Source organism: Triturus cristatus, chromosome 4_1, assembly GCF_964204655.1.
Source record: "Triturus cristatus chromosome 4_1, aTriCri1.1, whole genome shotgun sequence".
Taxonomy (NCBI): Eukaryota; Metazoa; Chordata; class Amphibia; order Caudata; family Salamandridae; genus Triturus; species Triturus cristatus.
This window is the reverse complement of record NC_140585.1, coordinates 1145505827-1145532190: the sequence shown is the minus strand read 5'-3', so window position 1 is coordinate 1145532190 and position 26364 is coordinate 1145505827. Positions and strand designations below refer to the sequence as shown.

Here is a 26364-nt window from a genome sequence, read left to right as displayed (position 1 = left end):
TCCTCGTCAGGAGGCTACTGAAGTTTGCATCACCCATTGCCCTGGACAGTGCTGCCAATGACAGTACAAACACACCTACTAACCATCACACTCCTACAAGTGTGACACTCCAGACTATTCCAGGCACTCAAAGCTTCAAGAATGGCTTGGGTGGCAGGTATTCGTTATTTTTTAACGTGTGTTGAGTTAATAAACAACTATTGTTATGCTGATCTCTAAATAAAACAAACAGTGCCACCATGTGGCAGACTGTCATAAGTGCTGGTGTTAGCAAATAAGTGCCGAACACCGGAAACCACCATCTCAAATTAAGCACTGTGAAGAATTGAATCCGATTACATTTAACATGATCTCTAATTAGTGGTTTGCTCTTTGCAGACAATAGCAGGGACCACAGGATGTCTCAGTAGGTAACAGAGGCACAGCAGATGTTTACATTTGTTAATGGTTAGCCATGTAGCAGAGTTTCATTCAGCTAAAAAGTCAGTGATATTGGACCCATGAGTGAAACTTAATATAATTTTTTGGAGTGTTTCATCCATTTTAACTGTATTTTCTTTGTGGGCCTCCCCTGCCTCATTCTTGCCTTCAGATTCTGTGCAGGGCTGAGCCGACAAGTAGAAGGATCCCTGAAAAAGTCTAAATACAAGTTCCATATACCACAGAGCAAGCCAGCCTGACCATTTCCATCATGGTCTGGAGAACATTTGCCATCAAGGCTTAGAAAAAATGACCAATTAATTTTTCACCACACGCGTACTATCATATTGGATAGCAATCTCTAAATATACCAGCAGTTCTGAAGATAAACGTATGTAATATTCAAAGACTTCATGGTCTTTCGTAGTGCCTGCGAGTATTATGTTCAAATAATGTAAGATAATTAATTGTGTGCCTGCCCCCCTAGAAAACTTTTATCATACATGGGTTGAGAATCCCATTCGCTCTCCTCATCCTCACAGAAAAAAAGGCGGGAAGACACTACAACAACTTTAGTGGTGGGAGAGTGTAGTGCAAAGTTTGTAAATGAATGGGGGATACACTCAAGTTTTGGGGTGAGCGGTAGAGCGAGGGGACTAAATAGTAGGGTAAGTAAATAGTTTGATATTGTAAGGGCGAACCAGTCCTGGGCTTTCTGTTTACATGCCACTGTTATCTCGCACGTTGGTCAACTGGTTCAGTGGAGGTAAGACAAAACTGAAAACCCCAGGCCAGCAAAGGTTGCCTCCCAGCTAAATGGTATGATTGGATCACCCTTGCTTTGAGATAGCGCCATCAGGCTTCTGGGGAAGTCACAGGCGCGGCCGGCACAGGTAAGAGCGGTGAGGTCGGGCGTGTGTGGGGGAGGAGTTAATTGAAGACGAGAAAGGTAAATTTAAATAAATAAATAAAACCACTTACCTTGCCTTACCAAATCCGTGCGACGAGCACAAGGTAAGTGGTTTTATTTATTTTGTATTTAATTTTATCTATCACGTCGTCTGTTGACGTCCTTTGCACCCTGCCCCGCCCCTGCCCCGCCTCACCGCTCTTATCAGTGCTGGCCGTGCCTGGGTAGTCATGAGTCACCAGAAGACCACCAGTGTAAAGTACAGGACACTGCAGAGCAGAGTGTGGTTGTGGAACCTACAGGACCCGGCTGAGGTATAGGGTGCCTCATGATGCTCAACAGGTAAAACAGACAAGTGGGCCTCACCTTTAGCACCCGTCCTTTCACCTTTCCCAAAGTCTGCACGAGCCTGGTGATGTCAGCGGAGACGGTCAGGTGAGGACCCAGGAGCTGCTGGAAGGTGTAGACTGCGTTCTGCAAGAACTACAGAGAAAGTGTCATAAGTCAAAGCGGTAACTAGTTCCGAACAGTACCTAACTGTTGATTATCCTGGGGTTCTGATGCTGGGCCTTCGTGTGTCTGTATCCCAAGGCCCACCGGTGCTGGGGCAGGGGGCATTTCTGTTGCTTACAGTTTTTCTGAGCAGGTCCTCATGTTCCTTTAGTTCACAGCCCTCTCAAAATTGACTCGTATATAAATCTTCCCAAGCCTCCCTTGCTGAGCTTGACAGTGTTCCTGCACCTTACAGCCCTTGTGTACTGGTCCCTCTGTGTCCCTTTGCCGGGGACTTGTAGCTCAGAGCCCTTGTGAGCTAGGCCTGTGTGTCCCTATTGATCAAAGGCCCTCCCTTGCTGTGCCTGGGGATGCTCCTGTACACCACAGGACTTCGGTGCTGGGCCTGCAGTGTCCCTGTAGCTCACAGCCTCCCATAGCGGGTCTGGACTCCCTGTACCTCACAGCAGTCTTATGTATCTCACAGCCGTCACATTTATCCCTCTACCTCCCAGCCCTGGCCCAGAGGCCTGTTTTTACACAGTGCCTCAATCTTGGGGGTTGTTCTTCACAGCTATCCTGCTCTGGGACTGGATCCTCCCACCGTTGAGCAAATCTATAGTACCGACCCTCGATTCACACCACGCCTCTCCAGCCTAGGCCTACTGGGCCCCTGTACCTCCAGCTCACCCAGGGGCTAGTGCTGAATAGGCCTTACTGGGTGTCCCAGAAAAGATCTCAAAGCAGTCACAGCATTTTAAAAATCATTGGCAAAGCCAATAAATCTCGCCTTTATAATCTGAGCGCTGAGCAGTTGACTTTGCCATTCCTTGTCAGTATTGGTTTAGAAAAAGTAAAGGAAAAAAACCATTTCAAAATACTGAACAAAAGGCAAACATATATCTAAACTGTACATTGAATTCAGTGTTTTACATTTTTATCAATGGTATGATTTATTTTTCAACAACTTTTCACTCATAAAACTCTGAACAGGATTAAAATAAATAAATAAGGAAGCATCAGAATGCAATGGAAACTCCTGCCAAGGCCTGATTTATATTTCATATCATTCAGCTATGTGTCCCTCCGTGGTAGCCCAAGGAGCAGATTTATAATCCTGCAGCAGAAGTGTAATGCTAAGTACAACTTCTGCCTCAGTTGACCGCTGAGTGAGTACAGCAGATGGCCCTTCTCCCTGCATCGTAAAAGCCTTTATGTGCCAAAGATTGTGCTTTTCTGCAAGGTGTGGAATGCAGGAGAAAAAAATAACCCTTAGAGTCTGTGCTTCAGCTATATGATAGGAAAAATATCCCGGATTCTGTGCTTTCACAGACCAGCTGGGAAGCGTGGGGATCAACACAGCTTGGTGGATTTTTGATGGGGGGAAGCTGCGCATGAGGGGGAGAGCTAGAAAACACATGCAGCCTCATAGAGTGCTAAATCAAAAGTACTTTCCTAATTGTGAGTAGTGCAAGTTAGTCAATCAAAGGGATAGTAAAGAGGCTATGCTCCTGGGGAGGGACAAACACCAAATGGGGAAGGCAACCCACCCAATGAGAAGCAAGCAAATGACAATAAAGCCAACCTATGATAACCAATGGGTTGGCTGTAAGCCCACTGTAAGTTCCCAATAGGACTTTCGCCACAAGACAGCTGATAGGCGAGACCTAAAAGGCCAATTCCCTCCCTTTAGCTCAGTGTGCAGCCGCTTTGCTCCAGGCCCCTGGAGATGATTGTCAGGTGTGAATAGATTCTCGCACAGATGTTGGCCCGCTCACCTCATTAACTGTGGTATGCCTTGACCTCTTGACCCTTGACCTCAGCTTACCTGTTGCATGAGGTTCTGTGCCCGGAACAGCAGCCAGTCCACAGTGCGGGTGTCGAACCGGTCCCCCAGACCTCTCAGACCCTCCTGCAAGGGAAGGACCCTCTCATAGCAGCGCTGCATGAGCGCGAAGTCCCAGGGCATGTCGGACAGGGTGTACACCTAGGGCAGAAGAGAGGGATCAGGGCAGAATTAGGTAACAGAGTCCTGGGCAGGAATTCTCGGAGTATATCCAGCAGCGACAGCAGGGGTGAGAATGAGATAGTTGCAAGGTCTGTACCGGTACCAAACATACTTGAGACATCAGTGGGAGCGGTCAGTACAGAGCACCAGGACATGCTCCCCAAATGCAGACACAGCACAACATAGAGGAATTACAGTAGAATGAGAACTCCAAGAGGCCCCTCCCTAGCTACCACGGAGCTATATAGCCCAGCCATTTTACTGCACGCTGTAACTCTCTGTTATACTATGGTTACAATGCATTTTTACTTATTCCTCATTTAATCCTATGCAACTGCTACTATGCGCTGTTAAATTTTATATATATATATATATATATATATATATATATATATATATATATATATATATATATATATATATATATATATATGCGCGCTCACTCCCAGTCACTTTCAGGAACTTGGAAAAGCACTCAACGGGACACTCCTGCAATTATTTGATCATTTATTGCATTGCGAGCATGAGAAAACATGACGCGTTTCGGCGATGCCTTAATCAAATGTTTTACAAAATTCGCGCCAGAAAACGGCATATTTAAAGAGGCAAAGCAAGAGTCACATGGTATTCTTTGTCATGGACAGCAAAATGGGACAACAAAATGGGGCAATCGCCTTTAGAAATCAGCCGCCACATTGGGAGAAACAATTATTAAAATGTATAAATACAAATTGCAAATTGATAAACATTATGCCATAAATAGGTCCCCAATGTTAGTCTTCATTTTGAAAAAAACAATTGCTTACATAAATATGTGCATTTACTCCACAATTATTACGCCGTGTATCAGCTCGTGAAGTCCCACAAACTTGACCATAATTGAGCCGTATATCGGCTACCATCCTTGCAAGATCGGCAGTGAAACATGATGAGGATATATTCCTCCATTGCAGAGGAACAGCATGCAACTGTAAATCGATTGCCAAGTATATGAAAAAGAGTTCACTAACATGACGCCGTGTATCGGCCTGAACCTCATTGTGATCACTACCCTTCAAGCAAATATATGACTCATAAACAAAAGCCTCTATCACAATCATTCCATAAATACATAAAAGATACGTTAACAGTCATCACACAGAAACAGTACCACTTAAATAAATGTAACATCTCACAAAATCTTATCTACCTGATCCCTGTGGTTAGACCATATTCTTCTATTCTGTTAATGTTCCTTTAGTTATTTAGTCACCAAGATGAACCGATAATTCCTCGCCCACATTCATGCCAGCGGGATTTTTTGTTCCCAGATCTATAATGTAACGAGACTCAAGCCTGCGCAGTTGTTTGATTCTATCTCATCCCCTGATACTTATGGGGACTTGGTCCAAACCATAATAGCGTAATAGCTCCCTATTGCTATTATGTTTTTCAGAGTAATGTCTCGCGACAGAATAGGTGATATCATTCTTAGCTATCGCTCGCATATGCTCCAGAATGCGAATCTTAACACAATGGATCGTGCTGCCCACATACCTTAGGCCGCACGGGCATTCCAGGCAATAAACTACATAGTTTGTGTTACATGTTATGAACTTCTTAATGGGTCGAGGATTCTTAAGACCAATAACCTGATAGGTCAATGTCCTTCTACTGCCTACACAGGCTTTACATTTGCCGCATGGGAAGAAACCTCTAAGATCCCTTAGGGTTCCCATCACCTTGGGGATAGTAGATAGATGGCTTTGAACCAAACTGTCCCTTAAAGATCTTGCTTTTCTAAAAGTTACTAAAGGGGCAGAAGGGATATCTGGACCAATGACATGATCCGTTTTCAAAATGTACCAATTTTTTTCTTAAGATTTGCTTCAATTGATTGGCACCATTTGAAAAGGTAGTTACCATTCTGAATTTATTGGTATCACACTCATCCATTCTACTTTTCTTGCTTTTCTTTTTCCTTTCCTGTGTATCCACTTTCTGGTCCTCTTTGAACAGAGTGGCCCTGGGTATATTCCTTACTCGCTGCAGAGTGTTCTCGAGGAATGCTTTATTATACCCTCTAGTTACAAATCTACTGATACTGTCTTTGGCTGCATTTTCGAAATCATCCACCCTGGTGCTGTTTCGTTTGAGCCGCAAGAATTCTCCATAAGGGATACTTCTTACTAGCCCGGGGAGATGATTACTAGTAGCATGCAGGATCGAATTTCCGGCTGTGGACTATAATACCCACAATGCACTAATCTCCATGCACAACGTAAAAAAGCCAATCAGGGCAAATGTTAATAAAAAGACACTGGTAATGAGATGTTGTTCAATGTGTGTTGCGGTCCATGAAGAAGAGGCGTTGCCTTGAAACACGTCGACTATGAGCAAAATGATGGCATAATTGAAGCAGGCAGCAGCGAGGAGATAAATACCGGATGGTGGGGGCACGGTCGAGTGACCTTTCAAATGCTGAGAGCATCTTTGGGAAACAAAATATATATATATATATATATATATATATATATATATATATATATATATATATATATATATAAAGTTTTCACCATGCAAAGATGCACACGTGCACTCCATCCAAAGTGAACACCAACTCCAGGATTAATCGAATAAATTGCTCACGTGAGCAAGGCGGTTCACGCCGAAACGCGTAGGTTGTATTTGTTTTTTGGCTTCATGCTAATTAAACAATTTATTCGATTAATCCTGGTGTTTCTGAGGAGGTGAGAAGAATAAATATATATATATATATATATATATATATATATATATATATATATATATATATATATATATATATATATATATATTCACTTAAAAAACCATAGGTTTCACACATGTTATAGTTAGGTTGATATTTCACTCGTAAAAAAACAATGAAATTCCCCCGTTATAGTTAGTTCAGATAACTATAACTCGCGCGCCCGAAATCCACTGTTCCTGACGTCACATATTACATCACTCATGACATGGTCAGTGGCATCACTCATGACATCACTGATGACATCATCCTTGTGATAGAGTGGCGGTCGCGCGAGTTATAGTTATCTGAACTAACTATAACGGGGGAATTTCATTGGCTTTTTACGAGTGAAATGTCCACCTAACTATAACATGTGTTAAACCTATGGTTTTTTTAAGTGAATTTGCAAGATTTTTTAAATGCTAATTCCTAACTATAACGTGTGTGAAATCTATGGTTTTTTCAGTGAATTTGTACGGTTTTTTAAATGCTAAGTTATGTATGTATTATTATATTTTTTATATATTTATTTTACAATAAACTACGTATTAAAAAGTTTTTTTTTTTTAATGGTTTTTCACCGTGCGCGCACGGTGCGCGCACAGTGCGCGCACCCCGCGATTTAAAAAAAAAAAAATTAAAATGTTTTTTTCTGCCTTCAGGGTCCTTCAGGGACCCCCTGACAAAGGCTAGGGGGTCAGGAACTCTCTACCCTGCCCCCTTTTCACGTTCGCCAACTTCCTTTTTCACTCTCGCACTCAAAACAAACAAAATGGCGGCCGACACTTCCTGATTTCGACCGATTCGAACGTTGACTGACATGTAACCACCAATCAGAATTACGCTCGCGCACGTTAAGGTGCTATAGATATTTATGTACTTTTAACTGCAATTTTCTCAGGAACTACTGAACAGATTGACTCCATATATGCAAAAGGCACATCCCTGACCTGAGGACTACCTCTTTGCCAAATTTCAAGTAATTCTGTTCAGCCGTTCGGGCTGTACCTTCGACTAAAGGTCCTATGGGAAAATGCATGGGGTAAACACGTTTTGGGACCCCCCTTTTTTCTCGGCCCCCGCTTGACGAATCCCCCCGAGACTTTCAGGGTAGGAGCTGAGCGGAGCGCCCCATTAGTTTTGAAAATTTCGCGAGGATTCGTCAACCGGCGCGAAAGTTATTCAAAATAGAATTTTGAGATTTCCTATGGAAGCACGGTCCTAACTATAACTATCTACTGGCGACCGCCAGTAGATAATATATATATATATATATATATATATATATATATATATATATATATATGCTGTTTCTACCGCAAAACTGTATCATCTACTGATCCTAATGCCTTTGATATATTTTGTGTAGGTACTTCCATTATGTCTTTAAACCCTTCCCAATATGTAACCCACATGGTTACTATTATGCATACTCTGTGAAGCGCTCTGATGCCTTCGGGTCAGGTTTGCGCTATATAAAACTCAACAAATAAATTAATAAATATAAGCAGGCCCAGGGCTGTCTCCTGTGGTCTAGATTTAGACAGAACAGAGAAATCAGGCATAATAAGGGGCAGCAGAGGGGCAGGGTACCAAGGAGCTCTGTTGTACCTCCTCCGCCTACAGAAAGCCCTCCACCACCTCATTCCAGTGCCGCATCCCCTTCCATGCCTGCTGTCACTGGTCACGAGGCCAGCTCCCTCTCACCATTCCAGCACGATGAGCTCTATTATATGATATGCATGTTATCGCATGACACATATCGCACCCGCTACATGGACCTAACGCAACACTGCAAGGTAAGTATAGTTAAGAATAATAGATAAATGCAGTACTTCATGTGGTTAGTTATCTGACGTAGTGATAGGTGAGTCTCTGGATTTAATATAATTGTAGGTGGATGTTATTGAGAGTGACGTTGTGTCATACAGACCACGCGCACCACGCTGGTTTTTTTTCTCGTTTTCCAGCATGAAGCTTGCACCACTTGGCATAACCCACCCTCTAAGCCCCATTCCTTAGCCTCCGTGCCTTCTTTACCTCTTCTACCCCCCTCCCTCCGTACCCCTTTACTACAACTACGCTCTCTTCTGTGACCTTTTACCCGTGCCCACTGATTGCCCAGGCCATGGAGCAGAGACCGGGACATCTTCAATCTCCTCTACCTCTTTTCCTCCTGCCGTTCCTCCTTTTATCCACCTATACCTCTCAAGCTATCTACCCTGCCTCCCCCGGGGGATACCCTGTGCACCCCTTCACCCATGACATCACTCGGGCCTCCTCACCTCTTTCTGCAGGGCGAGAGGCGAGCTGCTCTTGGTGTCCGCCATCACTTCGATTAATCGATTATCGAACGCTGATCGCACGGCCTCCAGGCCCGAGGAGACAGGACCCATCAGCTCATCGAGCACCTGATCCAGGTGGGGGTACACACTTTCCCTGAAACACGCTCGCACAGCACTGCCCATAGCGCCTAGAGTCAGAGTATAAACAATCAGTTTGAGTACTCTTAACTTTCATTACATTATCAATAACAATATTGAGCACAATAATAACGCCAATAATATTCACAATGACTGTAATAAATATATAAAATAATATTACGACAAGCTAGTGGGTCCTGTCACCTCGGGCCTGGAGGCCGTGTGATCAATATCAGCCTTAGCACTGTTAACACGTTGATATTATTAATAAAATTATATTCAGTATTAACCACCTTAATGATATTAATTTTATTAGCCGTAAATCCAGGTGCAAAGCCGCCTTCTGCTAGAAGCTGCTAAAAGAGCAGAAGCTTTGCCAACATGAGGGAACCCCAATCTGGAGATTTGGAGGCCGTCACGCAGGGATTTCAACAAACTGCAAAATAATATTATATTTGGGAAAACAATTTGTAGTGATTACTGGTTTTTAGGTCGAGCATTCGAGACCTCTTGTATATACTTTAGTATATACTTATATGTGTATGTACTTTGTGGGCTCTGGAGATCAGTCCTAGGACTTGTCTTCTACCGCTTAGGAACTTTTTTTTCTGTTCAACTGCCTCTATTTAACTGTCTTAATAGAAAACGACCAGCAGAGGTCAGTAAAATACCAGAATCACTCTAGCATTCTCTAGTTCCAGTCCATAGAAAATGTCTTCCACGAGCACCCACTGACAATAATATTTTTATCAAATCTTGTATTTTCAGTGATATGACCATCGAAGGCCCTGATTTTATATTAAAAACAGAGCTTTGTACTATACCATTTCCAGCTGAAAGGCAATAGTTCTCTCCATGTGTTCCCATACCTGGCGTGTTACGCAGTTTGGTGCTTACTTTTCTTCCATGTTAAAAAACAGTAGATGTTTCAGCACCCAGGCTAATGTGCTGCATAGCTAAATACATATAAGGTCCCAAAGGCGAGACCGATTGCATTTCAAATGCTTGTTTTTTTGGTGTTGTTGCAAGATCAAGTAAGATGAATATTCCCAATGGGACTAGTTTATATGACATAAACTGTCTATGTCATATAACACAAATAAACCTAATTTCATACCCACAAACACACTACGACTAGTGTAGCAAAATTAACACTGATACAAGATCTAGAAATAGATTGCATATTTTTTTCTTTTAATTGATAAAAAAAAAAAAATGTCATTACATTTGTATACAATAAAACCAAGGGTTTGCGTTTCCCCTGTATTAACACAATTAAAAACACATATTTTCTTCCTAAAACAAATATACACAAATTCATATAAACATTAAATCATGTAAAAACACACAAACGAGAGAAAAATAAAATTATAGGCTCCTAACGTTAGTCTTGGAGTGTACACATCCGTTATAATAGTAAGTTGTAAGTCCGTTTTCAACTTATATTTCTCGTAATAACCGGACCAACTTCCAATAGAGATTGTGTGTTCCAGTTGCGTCGACGCGTTTCGATGGATCTATCCAATCATTTCCATCTTTTTCAAGACAAACAATGAATTTCTCTCTATCTATTTACTTTCTGGTTTCTAATAATCCTTTACGTCTTGCTCCTAGAAATATTTGTTTTCAACTTTGTAATTCCAGAATCACGGGAGACAGTTCCGTCTTATTACCTCCGTGTTACGCTTTGAGGTAATTTAGATACATCATTTAGTAAATGTTTGTTTTTAGAGTAGTATTGTCTTAAATAGTACTAAAGCTGTTTTCAATGTTGAACAGTACCTGCCGCTGATGTGTGAATATTGGTCGATTCGCTTCCGAGACCTCCAGTAGATCAACATCGTATTTTGCTTTTCCTTAACTGACAATCCTGATTTTTTTTTATTTTGCAGAGCGAGTTCAGCTTCTAATGAGGTAATGGGGGGAATCAAAAGGAAATGCAGCTTTTTTTCTCTTAAAGATACTGCATTCCTGGATTTTTTAATATAGGAATTTGCGGAAAATATTTTAGTCTTATGTGAATGAGATGTAAAGTGTCTTAAGCCTCCAAAGTTTAATATATATTTAATTTAAGTTTTATTCACTTAAAAAACCATAGGTTTCACACATGTTATAGTTAGCTGGACATTTCACTTGTAAAAAACCATTGAAATTCCCCCGTTATAGTTAGTTCAGATAACTATAACTCACGCGACCGCAATCCACTGCTGATGACGTCACATATTACATCACTCATGACATGGTCAGTGACATCACTCATGACATCACTGATGACATCATCCTTGTGATAGAGTGGCGGTCGCGCGAGTTATAGTTATCTGAACTAACTATAACGGGGGAATTTCAATGGTTTTTTACGAGTGAAATGTCCAGCTAACTATAACATGTGTGAAACCTATGGTTTTTTAAGTGAATTTGTAAGGTTTTTTAAATGCTAATTTATGTATGTATTATTATATTTTTTATATATTTATTTTACAATAAACTACCTAGGTATATAGTTATAGATTGACTGTATCCTGTAATATGGAATGGCTTGTTTAAATTTTTTTTTTTTTAAGGGTTTTTCACCGTGCGCGCACCCCGCGATTTTTTGAAAAAAAAAAGAAATGTTTTTTTCACCCTTCGGGGTCCTTCAGGGACCCCCTGACAAAGGCTAGGGGGTCAGGAACTCTCTACCCTGCCCCCTTTTCACGTTCTCCACCTTTCTTTTTCACTGTCACACACAAAATGGCGGCTGACACTTCCTGATTTCGACCGATTCGAATGTTGACTGACATGTAACCACCAATCAGAATTACGCTCGCGCACGTTATGGTGTGCGCACCGTGTGCGCACGGTGCGCGCACAGTGCGCGCTTATAGATATTTATGTACTTTTAACTGCAATTTTCTCAGGAACTACTGAACAGATTGACACCATATATGCAAAAGGCACATGCCTGACCTGAGGACTACCTCTTTGCCAAATTTCAAGTAATTCTGTTCAGCCGTTCGGGCTGTACCTTCGACTAAAGGTCCTATGGGAAAATGCATGGGGAAAACGCGTTTTGGGACCCCCCTTTTTTCTCAGCCCCCGCTTGATGAATCACCCCGAGACTTTCAGGGTAGGAGCTGAGTGGAGCGCCCTATTAGTTTTGAAAATTTCGCGAGGATTCGTCAACCGGCGCCAAAGTTATTCAAAATAGAATTTTCAGATATCCTATGGGAACTCGGTCCTAACTATAACTATCTACTGGCGACCGCCAGTAGATAATATGTGTATTTTTATCAAGTTATTTGAATATTCATATAAATAGGGTGTATAAAAATGGATAAGGTATACACATCTATCTCTTTCTATATGAATATAGTATTATATACATTTTGTTTCTTCAAATAAAAGTATATGTTATATGTAAAGCACCCTGACACCCCTTGTGTAAGATAGTATGTATACAGAAATCCCAAAAACCAAAATTAATAAAAGTAAATTATTTTTCCTATGTTAAGAAGCCCAGAGTATGGCTCAGTGAGCTGAACAGCTGTCGCTGACAAATGTGCATTTGAATTCCAGAATTTCTCATCCTTCCGACTTTCATAAATTGAGTAACAGTATCTTATGCAATTTACAGTGCTTGGAAATAGTAGAAGTGCACCACAAAACATGATATTAAATAAACATTGGTAAAGCCTATCAGCCTAGCTTGCCTTTTAAGTCCTGACTAAAACATTTAAAAAAGATTTGTACACTGAATATTAAAACAAAATGATTGTTTTCTGTGTGCATTGACATCAATGTGAAAAAACCCAATATGTGATGATTGCGAGGACTTTGGCGATGTACGATAGTCTCTTGTATATTGCAATGCAAGTACCACATAGGAAGGAAACTGATACACCAAATACCCAATAGCCAACTGTGTGTATTTAAAAATATGCACGTTTTACGCTGACAGTAGATGTAGATCTGCTAACCAGTACCTAGAGTGTAGGTTTACACTGAAGACTGCCCTACAGTGTAATATCGTGTTTGAAGCTGTGAATGTAGAGCCTGATTCACAAAGATAAACTTAGACCAAAAGTCTACGGTTAGACCTGAAGTCTAAGTTTAGACCTAAAGTCTAACTTTACTTCTAGTAAAGTTAGACTTCTGGTCTAAGTTTAGACCAAAATTCTAACTTCGACCAAAAGTCTAGCTTTAGTAGTAATAAAGTTAGACTTTTGGTCTAAACTTAAACCAAAAGTCTAACTTTAGATTTTAGGTCTAAACTTAGGCTTCAGGTCTAAACTTAGACTTTTGTTCTAAGTTTGCCTTTGTGAATCAGGCCCCCTAATCTTATTTCGCCACCTGGTGGCTGTGACAGGGATTATAGGTCTTCTGGAGCTGGCACTGTGGGTCTCATGCTGACACCTAATGGCTCGTGCTCACAGAAGAAGTGGTATAGCGACACCTGCTGGTCGGAGATACGAGTGCTTCTTAGATGATGACCCAAGCAGCGGCTAAAGGTGGTGAAAGAGGCATCAGAGAGGCTCTTAAAGAGACTCTTAGTGCTCATGGCTGGGAGCGCCGATGAAGGGAAGTCTTTGGCCTTCTTGTAGGAGTGATCGCTCAGTATTCTTCATACTGAGGGACAGATTTACCAATTTCTCACACAGCACGGTGCAGCAGCCGCAAATGCTGCGTTGCGATGCATGAGAAGGAGAGAGCACCACACATACTGAAATATGGCACTCCCCCCCTCTCTCTAGCGCCGGTGCTGACATTAGCTGCCATACGTCACGGAGACACCCTTGCCCCATAGTGCAAGGGTGTCTCCGTAAGTTAAGCTTAGGTTTTGTACTGAAAGGATACCCTTTCAGTACAAAATACTATGCTTACACTCATTTTAAGCATTTTCCCAGTTTGTGTGTATGCTGGACAGTGCAGCACACATGCAAAGTCGGAATATAAAGGAGAAAAAAGCATTTCTCCTTCATGGCGCCTGGTTGAAGGGTGCGCTATTTTCTGACGCTAAAACTTGTCTACTTTAATTAGTAAATTGGGTTTAGTGTCAGAAACCTTGGGTGGCTGCATGAAAATGCCCATGCACCACCCATTGTACACCCCCTTGGCGCTAAGTAATGCAAAGCAGCGCATTTGTATTCTTTTCATGCTATTTCCAGCGCTAAACAAGTTTACTCTGGAAAGAAAATTGGACACAAAGATTTTGTGCCGAATACGGCGTAAAGTCTTAGTAAATCTGCCACTGAGTGTGATATTTATCACAGATGTGTATGTAGTGACTAAAATGTGACCGTGGTTAGGAACTCACACGAGGCCGGGGCGCTACAGCAATACTCACATATTTCACACAAGTTAAGGCTGGCAGGGGAGGGAAGGATCAGCCTGACAGGTGACTGACTCCTCCCCAGCTCTATCGCTTCCAGAAGCACCAACCCATAAAAAACTTTCCAGATCCCCATTTGAGGCTTTTAATCCAGTGCTTTAGTCACATGAAAACAGTACATAGCCACAGGACTCCCTTACAAAATCAGTAAAAACTCACATCACCTTCCAGTTTTTCTGATATTTGGTCTTTCAGGGCCCAGAGCTGATCCAAATCTGGGCGGATTTTCTTCTCCAATGTTCTGTGCAGGGTCTCTTTCTCCTCCTTAAAAACCTCGAGCTCTTTAGAGACTTGGGCGAGGATCAGGGAGTACACCTCCTGTAGGAACTGAGAGAAAGAGCAGAGAAATACACCCCCTGCAGGAAGTGATGGAAACAGCAGAGACTACAGCACCTGCAGGAACTGAGAGAAACAGAAGAGAGTACAACGCATGCAGGAAGTGATGGAAACAGAGGAGAGTTCAACACCTGCAGGAAGTGATGGAAACAGCAGAGACTACAGCACCTGCAGGAACTGAGAGAAACAGAAGAGAGTACAACGCATGCAGGAAGTGATGGAAACAGAGGAGAGTTCAACACCTGCAGGAAGTGATGGAAACAGCAGAGACTACAGCACCTGCAGGAACTGAGAGAAACAGAAGAGAGTACAACGCATGCAGGAAGTGATGGAAACAGAGGAGAGTTCAACACCTGCAGGAAGTGATGGAAACAGCAGAGAGTACAACACCTGCAGGAACTGAGAGAAACAGAAGAGAGTTCAACACCTGCAGGAACTGAGAGAAACAGAAGAGAGTTCTACACCTGCAGGAAGTGATGGAAACAGCAGAGACTACAGCACCTGCAGGAACTGAGAGAAACAGAAGAGAGTACAACGCATGCAGGAAGTGATGGAAACAGAGGAGAGTTCAACACCTGCAGGAAGTGATGGAAACAGCAGAGAGTTCAATACCTGCAGGAACTGAGAGAAACAGCAGAGAGTTCAACACCAGCAGGAACTGAGAGAAACAGAAGAGAGTACAACGCATGCAGGAAGTGATGGAAACAGAGGAGAGTTCAACACCTGCAGGAAGTGATGGAAGCAGCAGAGAGTTCAATACCTGCAGGAAGTGATGGAAACAGCGGAGAGTTCAACACCTGCAGGAAGTGATGGAAACAGAGGAGAGTACACCTCCTGTAGGAACTGAGGGAAACAGCACTCAGGGAACAGAGAGAAATAACAGAGAGTACAACACCTGCAGAGAGTGATGGAAACAGAGGAGAGTACACCACCTGCAGAAACTGAGAGAAATAGCAGAGAGTTCAACACCTGCAGGAACTGAGAGAATCAGTAGAGAGTTCAGCACCTGCAGGAACTGAGAGAAACAGCAGAGAGTACAACACCTGGAGGAAGAGATGGAGACAGCAGAGAGTACAACACCTGCAGGAAGTGATGGAAACAGAGGAGAGTACACCTCCTGCAGGAACTGAGAGAAACAGCCGAGAGTACAACACCTGGGGAAGTATTGGAAACAGAGGGGAACTGCAGATGCCCCCAGTCCTCCAGGAACTGGGAGAAACAGCAGGGCCCACATGTCATGCAGGCACTTAATGGAACAGCAGTTTGCGCAGCACCTGCATGAATTCAGAGAAACAGCAAGGAGTACACCTCATGCAGGATCTACATGGAGTACATGACACCCGTTCTGCAGTAACCGAGGAAAACAGCAGGGAGTTAACATCTTGAAGGAACTGAGAGAAGCAGTTATGAGTACACCTCATGCAGGAACAAAGAGAAAGTACACTGAATACAAGTCACAATAGCAGAGGAAAAACAGCAGGAATTGAGAGAAACGGCAAGCGGTACACCTCCAGTGCGAATTAAGAGCAAACAAGGGTTCCAAATTACAACTCACAGTGACACTGTAATATTCCCAAAGCAAGAAATACACAGAGAATCGCTTCTGGGGGACTGAATGTGAAACTCCAGGGCCCCCTCTCCCTGCTTGCTCTGAGTAGGGCATTACAGGGACCACACCGCCCGCATGTCCCTGTGGGAGACGCAAGAATGAAGCAAGGGGTAGAAACACTTTCTACAGAACTTAGGGTCGCTACCACAGGACCTCGCTTCCAGTGCTTAATTTGTAAAATAATAAGTGCCAGGGCCCTCGTCAGGAGGCAACTTCCACTTGCACCACCCATTGCCTCTGTCAGTGCTGTCAATTACAGTAAGAACATAACTACTGACTATCACACAGTTCAGACTGTTCCAGCCCTCAAAGCTATAAGAATGGCTTTGGCAACAGGTTTTAGTCATTTTTAATGTATATTGAATTAATAAACAACTGTTGTTGTTCTTCTCTCTAAATTAGACAAACAGCACCACCATCTGGCAGACTGTCATAAGTGTCCGTGCTGAGCACCTGAAACCACCAGCTCAAATGAAGCACTGCTTACTTTCTACAGGAACCAGCATGAACGCACTTCATGCAGGAACATTAGTGGCTATCTCAACATGACATGCTAATTTGGAAAATGCGGATTTCACAGTCACATAAACTGCTTCTTTCGATGCCAGAAGTCAGTGTTAGGAATGCAGAACAAGTACTGGAATGCAATGAAAAAATAAAAACTGTGCTCTCAGAGAAACATGTGCTTTAAGTATTAGGGCACACATACCAAGTCAATAGTGCGAGCGAGCATTGAGGGCCTTAGCGAGGAGCTGTTGAAGGCTCAGGATTGAGGGACCTACCTGGAACCAGGCACTCTGTTGCCGTAATTCAGCCCCTCTTCGGAGTGGTGCAGCGCTTGACTCCAGGACAGGGAGCAAATCTTCCATCACAAGGTTACCAAGGATCTGTGAGCGCAAAATAAAAAAAAACATACAAGAACTTCAATAAAGTGTGGAACCCGGGAAGAAGGGCATGTAGTAATAACAACATTTTATATACCACTACTTGGCGTACTTTTGCTATAAATAACAGACGTAACTATTCCCTAATTTATGGCACTGGGGGCATATTTGCAATTAAATTGTGCAAGCCAGCACTGTAAGTAATTTTGCTGTGCCGGGCTGCTTAATTTTTTAAATGCATGGATTTCGCCATATTTACAAGAATACGGCACACCCCTGTGCTCTCCCCTGCGCCGATGCAGGCATCCTTGCATCATGGTGCAAGAGTGCCTGCGTTGCCAGAATGATTGTGTTTGTGCAGGGTGGGGCACCTTCCTGCACAAAAACAATCATTAACAGTGTTTTGCTCCTTCTATGTGTGCTGCAGAACACGGCACATATATAAAGAGTAAATAATCAAGGAGAAATAAAAGTATTTATCCTCGTTGTGCAACTTTAATGCCTCCCTTGGAAAGGCGTTAGTTTTTGGCGCTGCCTTGTAAATCTGTGGCAGTGTCAAAAAGCCATGGGTGTTGCGTGGGAACACCCACAGCAACACCCATGACACACCCCTTTGACGCAGAGTACTGTGTGAAAGAGGGCCATATCTACAAGGCCGTGTAAAGCCACGCAAAGTGGCTTTGTGTGGCCTTGTAAATATAGATCAGCACACAGCACCACAAGAGCGTAAAAAAGTGATGCTTCGGTGGCGCTAGGGGCATGTAAATATACCCCAGGATTTACTACCCATAGAAGGATCGAAAGCTGAATCAGCCTTATTGGGTTTCAGACTTGTGAAGCAAGCCTGCCATTTTGAATAATGATGAGATACGTAACACAAAAAGAACAAATGATGGACGGAATGCTGAACAATGTCAAACACTCCACCCAGTGCAGAGGCCTGGGCTTAATCCATCGTGTTTTTGCTCACCACGCCATTCAAGTTTGGACCCAGCCATATGCAAATCAGTCTTGACCATGCTCCCCATATGGCTGGGCCCAAACAGGAGTGATCTGGTAAGCAAAAAAAACGATAGATTTAGGCCAAGTTCTCTGTGCTGGGGGTGATTGTTTGACATTGTTCAGCATTTCTTCCATCAATTGTTCTTTTTGCATTTGTCACACCAAGTGGGAAGGGGATGCCCAGACATGGGTCCCGTGCTCGCCATGCCACTGGATTCAGGCTATCCTGGCTGATAAGTGGTGATACTACAAAACCGGTCCTAGGATGCTTGTTTCTGGTCCAGAGAGGACCTAGTCTGACAGTTTGGGCTGGACTGTTTCCATGGGGAGCAGGGTGAAGACTGAATTGCATTTGGCTGCGTCCAAACTGGGGTAGTGTGGTGAGCAAAAATACGATGGATTTAGGCCAAAGCCGGACTTGCCGTTGTGGACACCAAGCGTTTCCCCGATGGGCCGCCATGGTGGGGGCAGGTTTTGGGCCCCTGGGGGGCTGTTTTTGTTACTGGGGACCGGCAACATCAGCCCCTGTAACACAATCGGCCCCAACCGGCCTTAGCAAACAACTCGGCTGCATCAAACCCTTCCCCCCAAGGGGGGCCGGCTGAGCAGTTTGTCAGGGCCGGTTTCAGCTCCCAGTCCGACTCTGATTTAGGCACAGATCTCTGTACTGGCAGTGAGTGCTTGATAATGTTGAGTATTCCGTCCACTAGATGGTGCCAGATCCTTGACTTCCCTTCATCAGAACTCTGTGACAAATAAACATGGCCTATTAGCAGGGCCACTTTAATTATGTGATTTTGCAACAGTGGCGAGTTTTGCATAATTATACATTTGTACATAATCCATCATCTGCTGCATAATCTGCAGATTTCAACAAAAACATTTTTGTTTCTAACTGGAATGGTTAAAATTATACTAAAAATACAGCAACATGCTGCTGCTCAGTGGAAGGCCCTTTGCACAGCTGGACTGATCACCTTTTTGATGCTTATTTGGATATTAAACTGGTACTGATGACGTGCAACCAATGCCCAGACAGTGTTACAAAGTTTACAAATGAAGAACTAATGAAGTAATACTATTACAAAATGTGGCACCTTATGCCGCATAATTTAATCAATCCTGCCACAAAATTTGGCCCTCTCCTGCCGCATAATTCCAGTGGTCATGCCTATTAGCCACGGAGTGTGTTCTAAGACAGTGTTTCTTATCCACTGGTCCAGAGACCCTTGGGGGTCCGCAACACCTACTCTGGAAGTCTGCAACTGCTTAGAAAATAAAATATACTAATAGATAAAGAAGCAAAATGTACAACTGAAAATCTTAAATTGTCTTGTAAATGTGAAGGAATCTGAAATTGGAGACTAAACAAATAAGTCATTATCCTCAGATTTATTTGTAGGAGCAGGGCAAATGAATCAAAAAGAATGTACTGAAACAATTTGCTTCCTGCGCTCTCATGCCCACAACCAAGGTGCTGTATAGTGTGACTTTCCAGTGTTCTAGTAAGCTTCAAGTCACTCCCATGCACGCATATCCTGCCTTTCAGCCATTTGGACACAGTTTAGGAATTGACATTCATTTCCCAATCCATGCCGGGTTTTGTGGAAGCCAGACTGCTCATGCTGGAAACTCCATTTCCTATAATCCCCTGCTCACTGCTTCATCTCCACCCCTGCAGGCCAAGGATGGGTGGAGGAATTCAGTTCAACTGTGGCTGGCTGCTGCTAGCCTGCTCACACCTAATGCACATGATTACTGTGAGCTCTTTTAAGCCCCAGCTCCCTTCAGTCCAGCGTTGGTCATTGTAACTGTGTACTGGTGAGACCGATCCTTGTTTCCAGAGTTTCTGCGCTATGGCTATTCCTTGTTCCTGAGCTGTAGCTATTTTCCTTGTTCCTGAATTAGCACTGCCTGCAGTGCTACTTTGACTCCTGAGCCCTGGCATTCCTTGTTCCTGTTTCTGAGCTATAGTTTGTCCTTGTTCCTGAACTAGCACTGCCTTAGGTGCTACCTTGATTCCTGAGCTATAGCTAATTCACTGTTTATGAATTAGCATTGCCTGCAGTGCTACTTTGTTCCCTTGAATCCCTAACCAGCACTATTCTAGTATATCTTTGTAGCCTCTCTTCTGTATATCCGTTTCCAGTCCATGCCTTTCTTCCCATTTCCTTTGTTCCAGCTCCTAGTTTGCTGTCTTTCTATTCCCACTGTCTTGCTTCTAGTTTCCTTGTTTGTTTGTTACTTGCTTTCTGCCAGGTGTGCCCAGTGGTTTCCTTCCTTTCCTGTTAAGCACCCCTCCTTGCCTGCTCTTTGTCTATGGTGCTTGTGTTTAGTTCTACACTCTTGCTGTAACTGCCTTGGTGTTCCTGTTTGATGGCCAGGACCGGTGGGTACAGCTGATAACCTAGGTGATGTTTCTTGTTCACTGTGAGTATTGTCTTTGAGTTACGTTTATAACATCACCATAGGTATCAGCTCCACAGACCCTGCCTTTGCATGTATCCTATATGTGGGTATTTGCAGTCAGTATCTGTAACAGGAATTGTGGGTGAGGAACTTACTGAGCTTCAGTCTTACCATGTGGAGCTCACAAGTGCTTTACCCCACAATCCCTTTATTGTTAATGTTGTTTTATATGTATGTCTTGCACATCCAGCCTGGGTGTTGGTTATTCAAAATGCTAAATTGCCTCTTGAGTGCCAGCCCTTTCTGAACCTTAGCCATCTTATTCTCTTATACAGAGCTTCCTGTTTGGATTCCCTTTCTCCTTTGACTCGCTTTGTGGTCTTGGGCAGCTCGGTACCCAGTATTCTGCCTACTTTGTCTTCCCTGTCACCAGTCCTTGCCAGAGTCCCTGACACATGCCAGGGTCCCGGACTGAGCCCTGACATGTAGTATGGATGAGGAGTGGACTCAATTGAATTTAGAAAAGCTCCAAATTTCCCATTAAATTAAAATAATGATTTTATTTACATTTCTTTATGAATTAAATAAAAATATTTCATTATTTGAGTTTTTGTTTGATGAATGTGTGTTTCCATAATTGTGTGTATTACTCTGAGGTTCATGTCATCAAAATTGCTTAGGCCAGGGTCCTAGGAACCCAATAGTGACTCACAGGCAGTCCTCTGATTCCAATAATGATTCAGTGCTGGTCCTCCGATTCCAATAAATGATTCAGTGGGGGTCCTGGATTCCAGTAAAAATTAAGTAGGGGTCCACAGAAGTCCAAAGGTTAAGAATTTGCGTCATTGGGCTCTGGCCAAGGGGGGCAAATGATTCCGGCCTAGCCCAGCACAAAAAAAGGGTGACTCACAAACCTCTGGTTCGGTGCCCAGCAGGTGGTCCCATGCCCCGTAGCGTCCCTTCTCCTGCCGGAAGAAGCGCACTGACTCCAAGAAGGCCTCCACGTGGGATGAGTCTCCTCTCTGCAGAGCTGACGAAGAACAGAGGCGGAAGGTCACTTGCAGGGAACAGTGAAGTCTCATGGATATCAGGGGCTGGGTATGCATGGAGAGCGACATGGGGAGAGCACAGAGACCAAAGATTGGGGTGTGCATAAACAGGAAAACATTGACATAGAGAGGCACAGGATGGGTATGAGGGCAGCACTAGGGGTTGCATAGACAATTGGGTGGGTCTAGACTGCAACAACAAAAGGTATGCACATCATAGAAGCAGGTGGGATGAACGCACACATCAACAGGTGGAGATGATGAAGCAAGAGTTTGGAAAGGCACAGCCAGCTACAAAATTGGGGGCTTATTTACAAGCCCCTTGCATCGCTGGTCTGTCACTTTTTTCCGTATTAAAAGTGACGCACTGGCGGTGCAAGGGGCTTGTAAATAAGCCCCTTGGTGTGCAGCGAAAGTGCAAGTGGAAAGCAACTGGATGGGTGTTCTATCTGAGAGAATTACAGGATTGAATGTGCATGGCAGGGCAGTGCATTGACATTACAAGGACGGGACATGCCTCTACAATAGATAGGCTCCCATGTGCAGCCAACAAAAGGATGGAATAGATACAGAATGCACCTTGGTCAGAGGTGCATAAACACTTCCGGGGTAAGGTATCCGTGGAAGTTTATGCGTAGGTAGCAAGGATGCATGATTGGCATTCAGAAGGCTCCACTCCAAGGTGCTGCCTCTGCGGAGATGGCCCCAATTATACCTGATTCAGGAAACACATCAGTGGCATTGACAGTCCCCTCCCCACACCCTTCTTTCTGCTGCCTATATGGCGGTGGGCGCTATCGGATGCACACAATAAGTCCTGTCATGGTCACCCGCACACCCTCCGTCGTGGCCCTAGTGGAGACTTACCCTCTGAGACCCTCTGAGGGCACACACGAGATGTCATGGAGACCCCCGCACCGTCCCCCCGAGGCCTCTATGGAGGTGGGTCCTGTCAGACACCCTTCAGGGAAGGGTACTCTTGCTTTCAGCCTGGGTGCCCTGGTTTCCGCCCTGCTGACGTACCTGTGTTGTGATGGCGGATCCCTTCATGAAGGGCGCACTTCCAGGCGTGGTGTGACTCCGCCGAGCTGCAACAGAAGAAGTAGTGCCGGCAGAAGGGGTGGTAGAGGAAGAGAGGAAAGGCTGTAGGGAGGAAAGGCCACCGGTCGGCAGAGCTCCCAACTGAAAGAAAAACAATGTAAATACAGCAACACATTCCTGGGGTCTGAGTGCACTGAGGGAGCACCCTGTGCAGAGAACACTCCTCCCGGTGTCAGGCACCTATGTGTTGGGTGCACTGTTAAATAAGATTATTAGTGTCTAGTCGGATAGGCCTCACCAGTGCCTTTTCTTTGAACTTATATAATATACCTATCTCCCAAGGGAATGTGTATCAGGCAACTTTACTTGCCCTTCAGCTCAAGGGTTGACCACCTCCTGTACTGTACTGGGGAGAGGTGTGGCGCAGCGGCCAGAGTGGCTGACTCCAGAGCCCGAGACTTGTAGTTCGATCCCCGGCGGCAGCTCAGCTCAGCATCATGTGACTCTGGGCAATAGCTCACTCAATCTCCCCAACGGCCCCCGGCACCTGGATGCCCCTAAGGGTGATAAGTTGCGCTCTACAAATCTGGAATTATTCTTTATTATTATGATATTACTGTTTACGTTTTGTATGCTTGCCTCGTGGCCTGCATTTTTCAGCCTCCTCATAAACTATGTGTTTTTAACAGCTGTCTCTTGAGCACTATGGGCAGATTTCATAAGTTTTCACACAATGCAGTGCAGCAACCAAATGTGCTCTGCTACATTTCACGATGGGGTGAGCACAGCACAGATCTGTGTCTACGAAGATCAGCCTGCTGATGGTGTGATCCCTCCTCCACCCCCCACCCACAGCACACAAACAGGCTGCGTAGAGCGATTCACAGCCTTGCTCTATGGTGCAGAGGTGCGTGAGCGCTGTCAGCCTTAGGATTTGTACTGGACGCATACCCTAGTCTAGAGGATACATTTTTATGCCTAGACAAACTAACATGAATCCCATGTACTGGATCTGTGCTGTGCACTTAACCACACATAGAATGAATGCATGGGTATTTATGGAGACATGAAAACACTTCCCCTTGTAAATGTCTGCTTCACGGAGGCATTGGTTTGTGATGCAGAGCCCACTCTGGACATTTTAGAAGGTCTGCCTTTGCGTCAAAACCTACGTGTGTTTTTGCTGATCTGCCCAAGTAACAACTCAGTGATGACTCCTTGCTGCAAAGAGGCGCAAAGCAACACAAATAGCTTTTTGCCATCAGGAAAAGGGCACCTTTCCAACACAAAATACCTTTTGCAATAGAAAGTAAATATTAATGTCTCGCTTTGCGCAGCTTTGCATCACCTTGAATCACTTTGCAACAGCGCAAAGTCTAAGTAAATCTGGGCCTGACTGTATTATGGCCCTGTCACAGGATGTATCTGTGGCCCTCATTACTACTGGCCTGGATAGTTATTCCTGGGAAGAGGGGGGGAGAAATACCACTTCGGGGCATTCTAAGTTTCCCAGAGTTGCCAGGTTTGGAATTATCAGGTCTTTAAACTCCAGACCCAAAAATTATTGGCCTGGAGACACCAGACGCAGGCAACTGAATGGGCAGCAAACACTCCCCCTCTCACCTAATGTGCCCCACCCATACCCATCTAAAAGGGCCTTTTAAATGTCCCTGCATGCTATAAACATGTGGATTTGGGCCTGTTATTTCCCTCAGAATGGGGGGAAATTGCAGACTTGAACCTAGTATTCCCAGGTCTGCATGTATTTCCCCATTCTGGCGATATAACTTGTAATCACTAGATTTAGGTAGGGGATACTGGCTGATATCTGAGAATCCAGTCATCTGGTATCACCATTCCTAAATCAATGGCACTAGTAATAAGCTCCTTTGTATGTTACAGTTTTCCCCTGGACTCTGTCTTTTACATCTTTCTCTAGTGATCTGTGGGTTTATGGCTTTCTTAAGACATATGCATGTTTTACAGCAGTTGTCTCTTGGGCTCTGACTAACTTTCTCACAGGCAAATGGGCCTTGCAGTTTTTTATTTGGCTCGATGCGTTTACTCGTTCTCTTATGCTCTGTGTGGTTCTATAGCTTTCCCCTGGCTCTGTGTGTTTTTCGGCTTTCTCTTCAGGCCTGTGAGTTTTATGACTTTCTCACTGGCTGTGTGTATTACAGTTCTCTCACAGACACTTTGGGGCATATGTACAAGTCCCTATTGCCACCACAACGTCACTTTTACGAACGTTGTGGTGGCGATAGGGGCTGCACCTTATGAACAAGGCAGCGTTAAGCCACTTAACGTGACTTAACGCTGCCTTGTACATAAAGCACTCTTTCACGCTATGGTTAGCATGAAAGGGGCGTGCAGTGGATGTTGTGGTGGGCGTTCCACCACAACACCCATTGTATTTGACACTGCCCCCTATGTACAAGGGTGGCGTACATGGGAGGCACTCTGTTCAAAATTAAGACCAGGAAAATCCTGGTCTTAAGGTGGCGAAACTATGAGAAATGCATTATTTCTCCTAGTTTTTGCTTTTTCCATGTGTGCTGCCTTGTGCAGCACACATGGAAATAGCAAAATGCCATGGTTTGTTTATGTACAGGAAGGTGTCCCTTCCTGTACATAAACAAACCTTTAAAAAAAATGCCATTTTGTAACTTACATGTGTGCTGTATGAAGCAGCACACATGAAAGTTACAAAATGGCATTTTTGTATTGTTTATGTGCAGGAAGGGACACCTTCCTACACATAACCAATCCTCCCCTGCACACAGACACCCTTGCACTCTGGTGGGCTATGCATATTTTTCAGCTTTTTCTTGAGCCCTGTTTGTTTTACTGCTTGATCACAGGCACCGTCTGTGGGGAATTTGCCTGTTCTGTGTGGCCACCATGGGCCTTTCTGTGTACTTTACCCCTTCTAACCATTAGTAAAGTGTGTGTGCTTCCCACTTTAAACATAGTTAAATTGGAATACTCATAATTGGCATATTTAACTTGCCTCTAGTATATGGTACAAATGTACCCAGGGCCCAGAAGTTAAATGCCACTAATGAACCACAGCACCTATTGTGCCATCTGTTACAGTCTTAGTGCAACCGTGGATTCAAGTCTGGCAATATAGCTTGACCACATCAGTGTAAAAACTGCAATTCACCCAGTCAAAAGAAACCATTTTGACAGGTAAAAATCTCCCTTTTAAATATTAATAAGTCATCCCTATGTAGGCCTTGTAGCCTGCAAGGCAGGGTGCATAGTTTTTTTTAAAGTTTGACCTGTAGAAATGTAATGTTCTTACAGCGGGTAAGACCCAAGAGAAATTTCCACTGTGGGAAAACTGGCGGCCCATAGGGAAACACTGGGAAGCAATATTAAATATTAGTACTATATCTCAGGAAAGGGACAAGCTAGAAAACAATTAAACCACTGTTTTTAATAGGTTTTAAGAGTCCAATTCAAGGGTGATGTTGGATTTGCAATAAATATTTTTGAAAAGTAACTTTAATAAATGTACCTTTTTCCTGCCTGAAGTTCCTGGAAGCTAATTTGCATTGACTACCCAGTTTCTTCCAGCCCGTAAATAGCCCTGAATAAGTGTGGATAGGTCAGAAATGCCTCCCATGCGCAAACAATAAGCTTATCTGAATGGGTAGGT

The 26364-nt window shown here is 43.8% G+C and overlaps 1 protein-coding gene across 4 annotated transcripts in view; it reads right to left on the bottom strand.

Moving 5' to 3' along the window:
• NIBAN3 (niban apoptosis regulator 3) overlaps nt 1–26364 on the bottom strand; it is a 119540-nt gene that overhangs the window by 35311 nt on the left and 57865 nt on the right. For 3 of the 4 annotated variants that reach the window (XM_085654275.1, XM_085654272.1, XM_085654274.1), the window contains exons 5-11: nt 22683–22841; nt 21525–21640; nt 17098–17202; nt 14535–14697; nt 8865–9052; nt 3651–3809; nt 1697–1813 (exon numbers count right to left, since the gene is read on the bottom strand). In XM_085654275.1, the coding sequence (XP_085510401.1) occupies nt 1697–1813; nt 3651–3809; nt 8865–9052; nt 14535–14697; nt 17098–17202; nt 21525–21640; nt 22683–22841 (1007 nt within the window). The remainder of the gene's footprint in view (nt 1–1696; nt 1814–3650; nt 3810–8864; nt 9053–14534; nt 14698–17097; nt 17203–21524; nt 21641–22682; nt 22842–26364) is intronic. The other variant, XM_085654273.1, reaches the window with a different exon arrangement.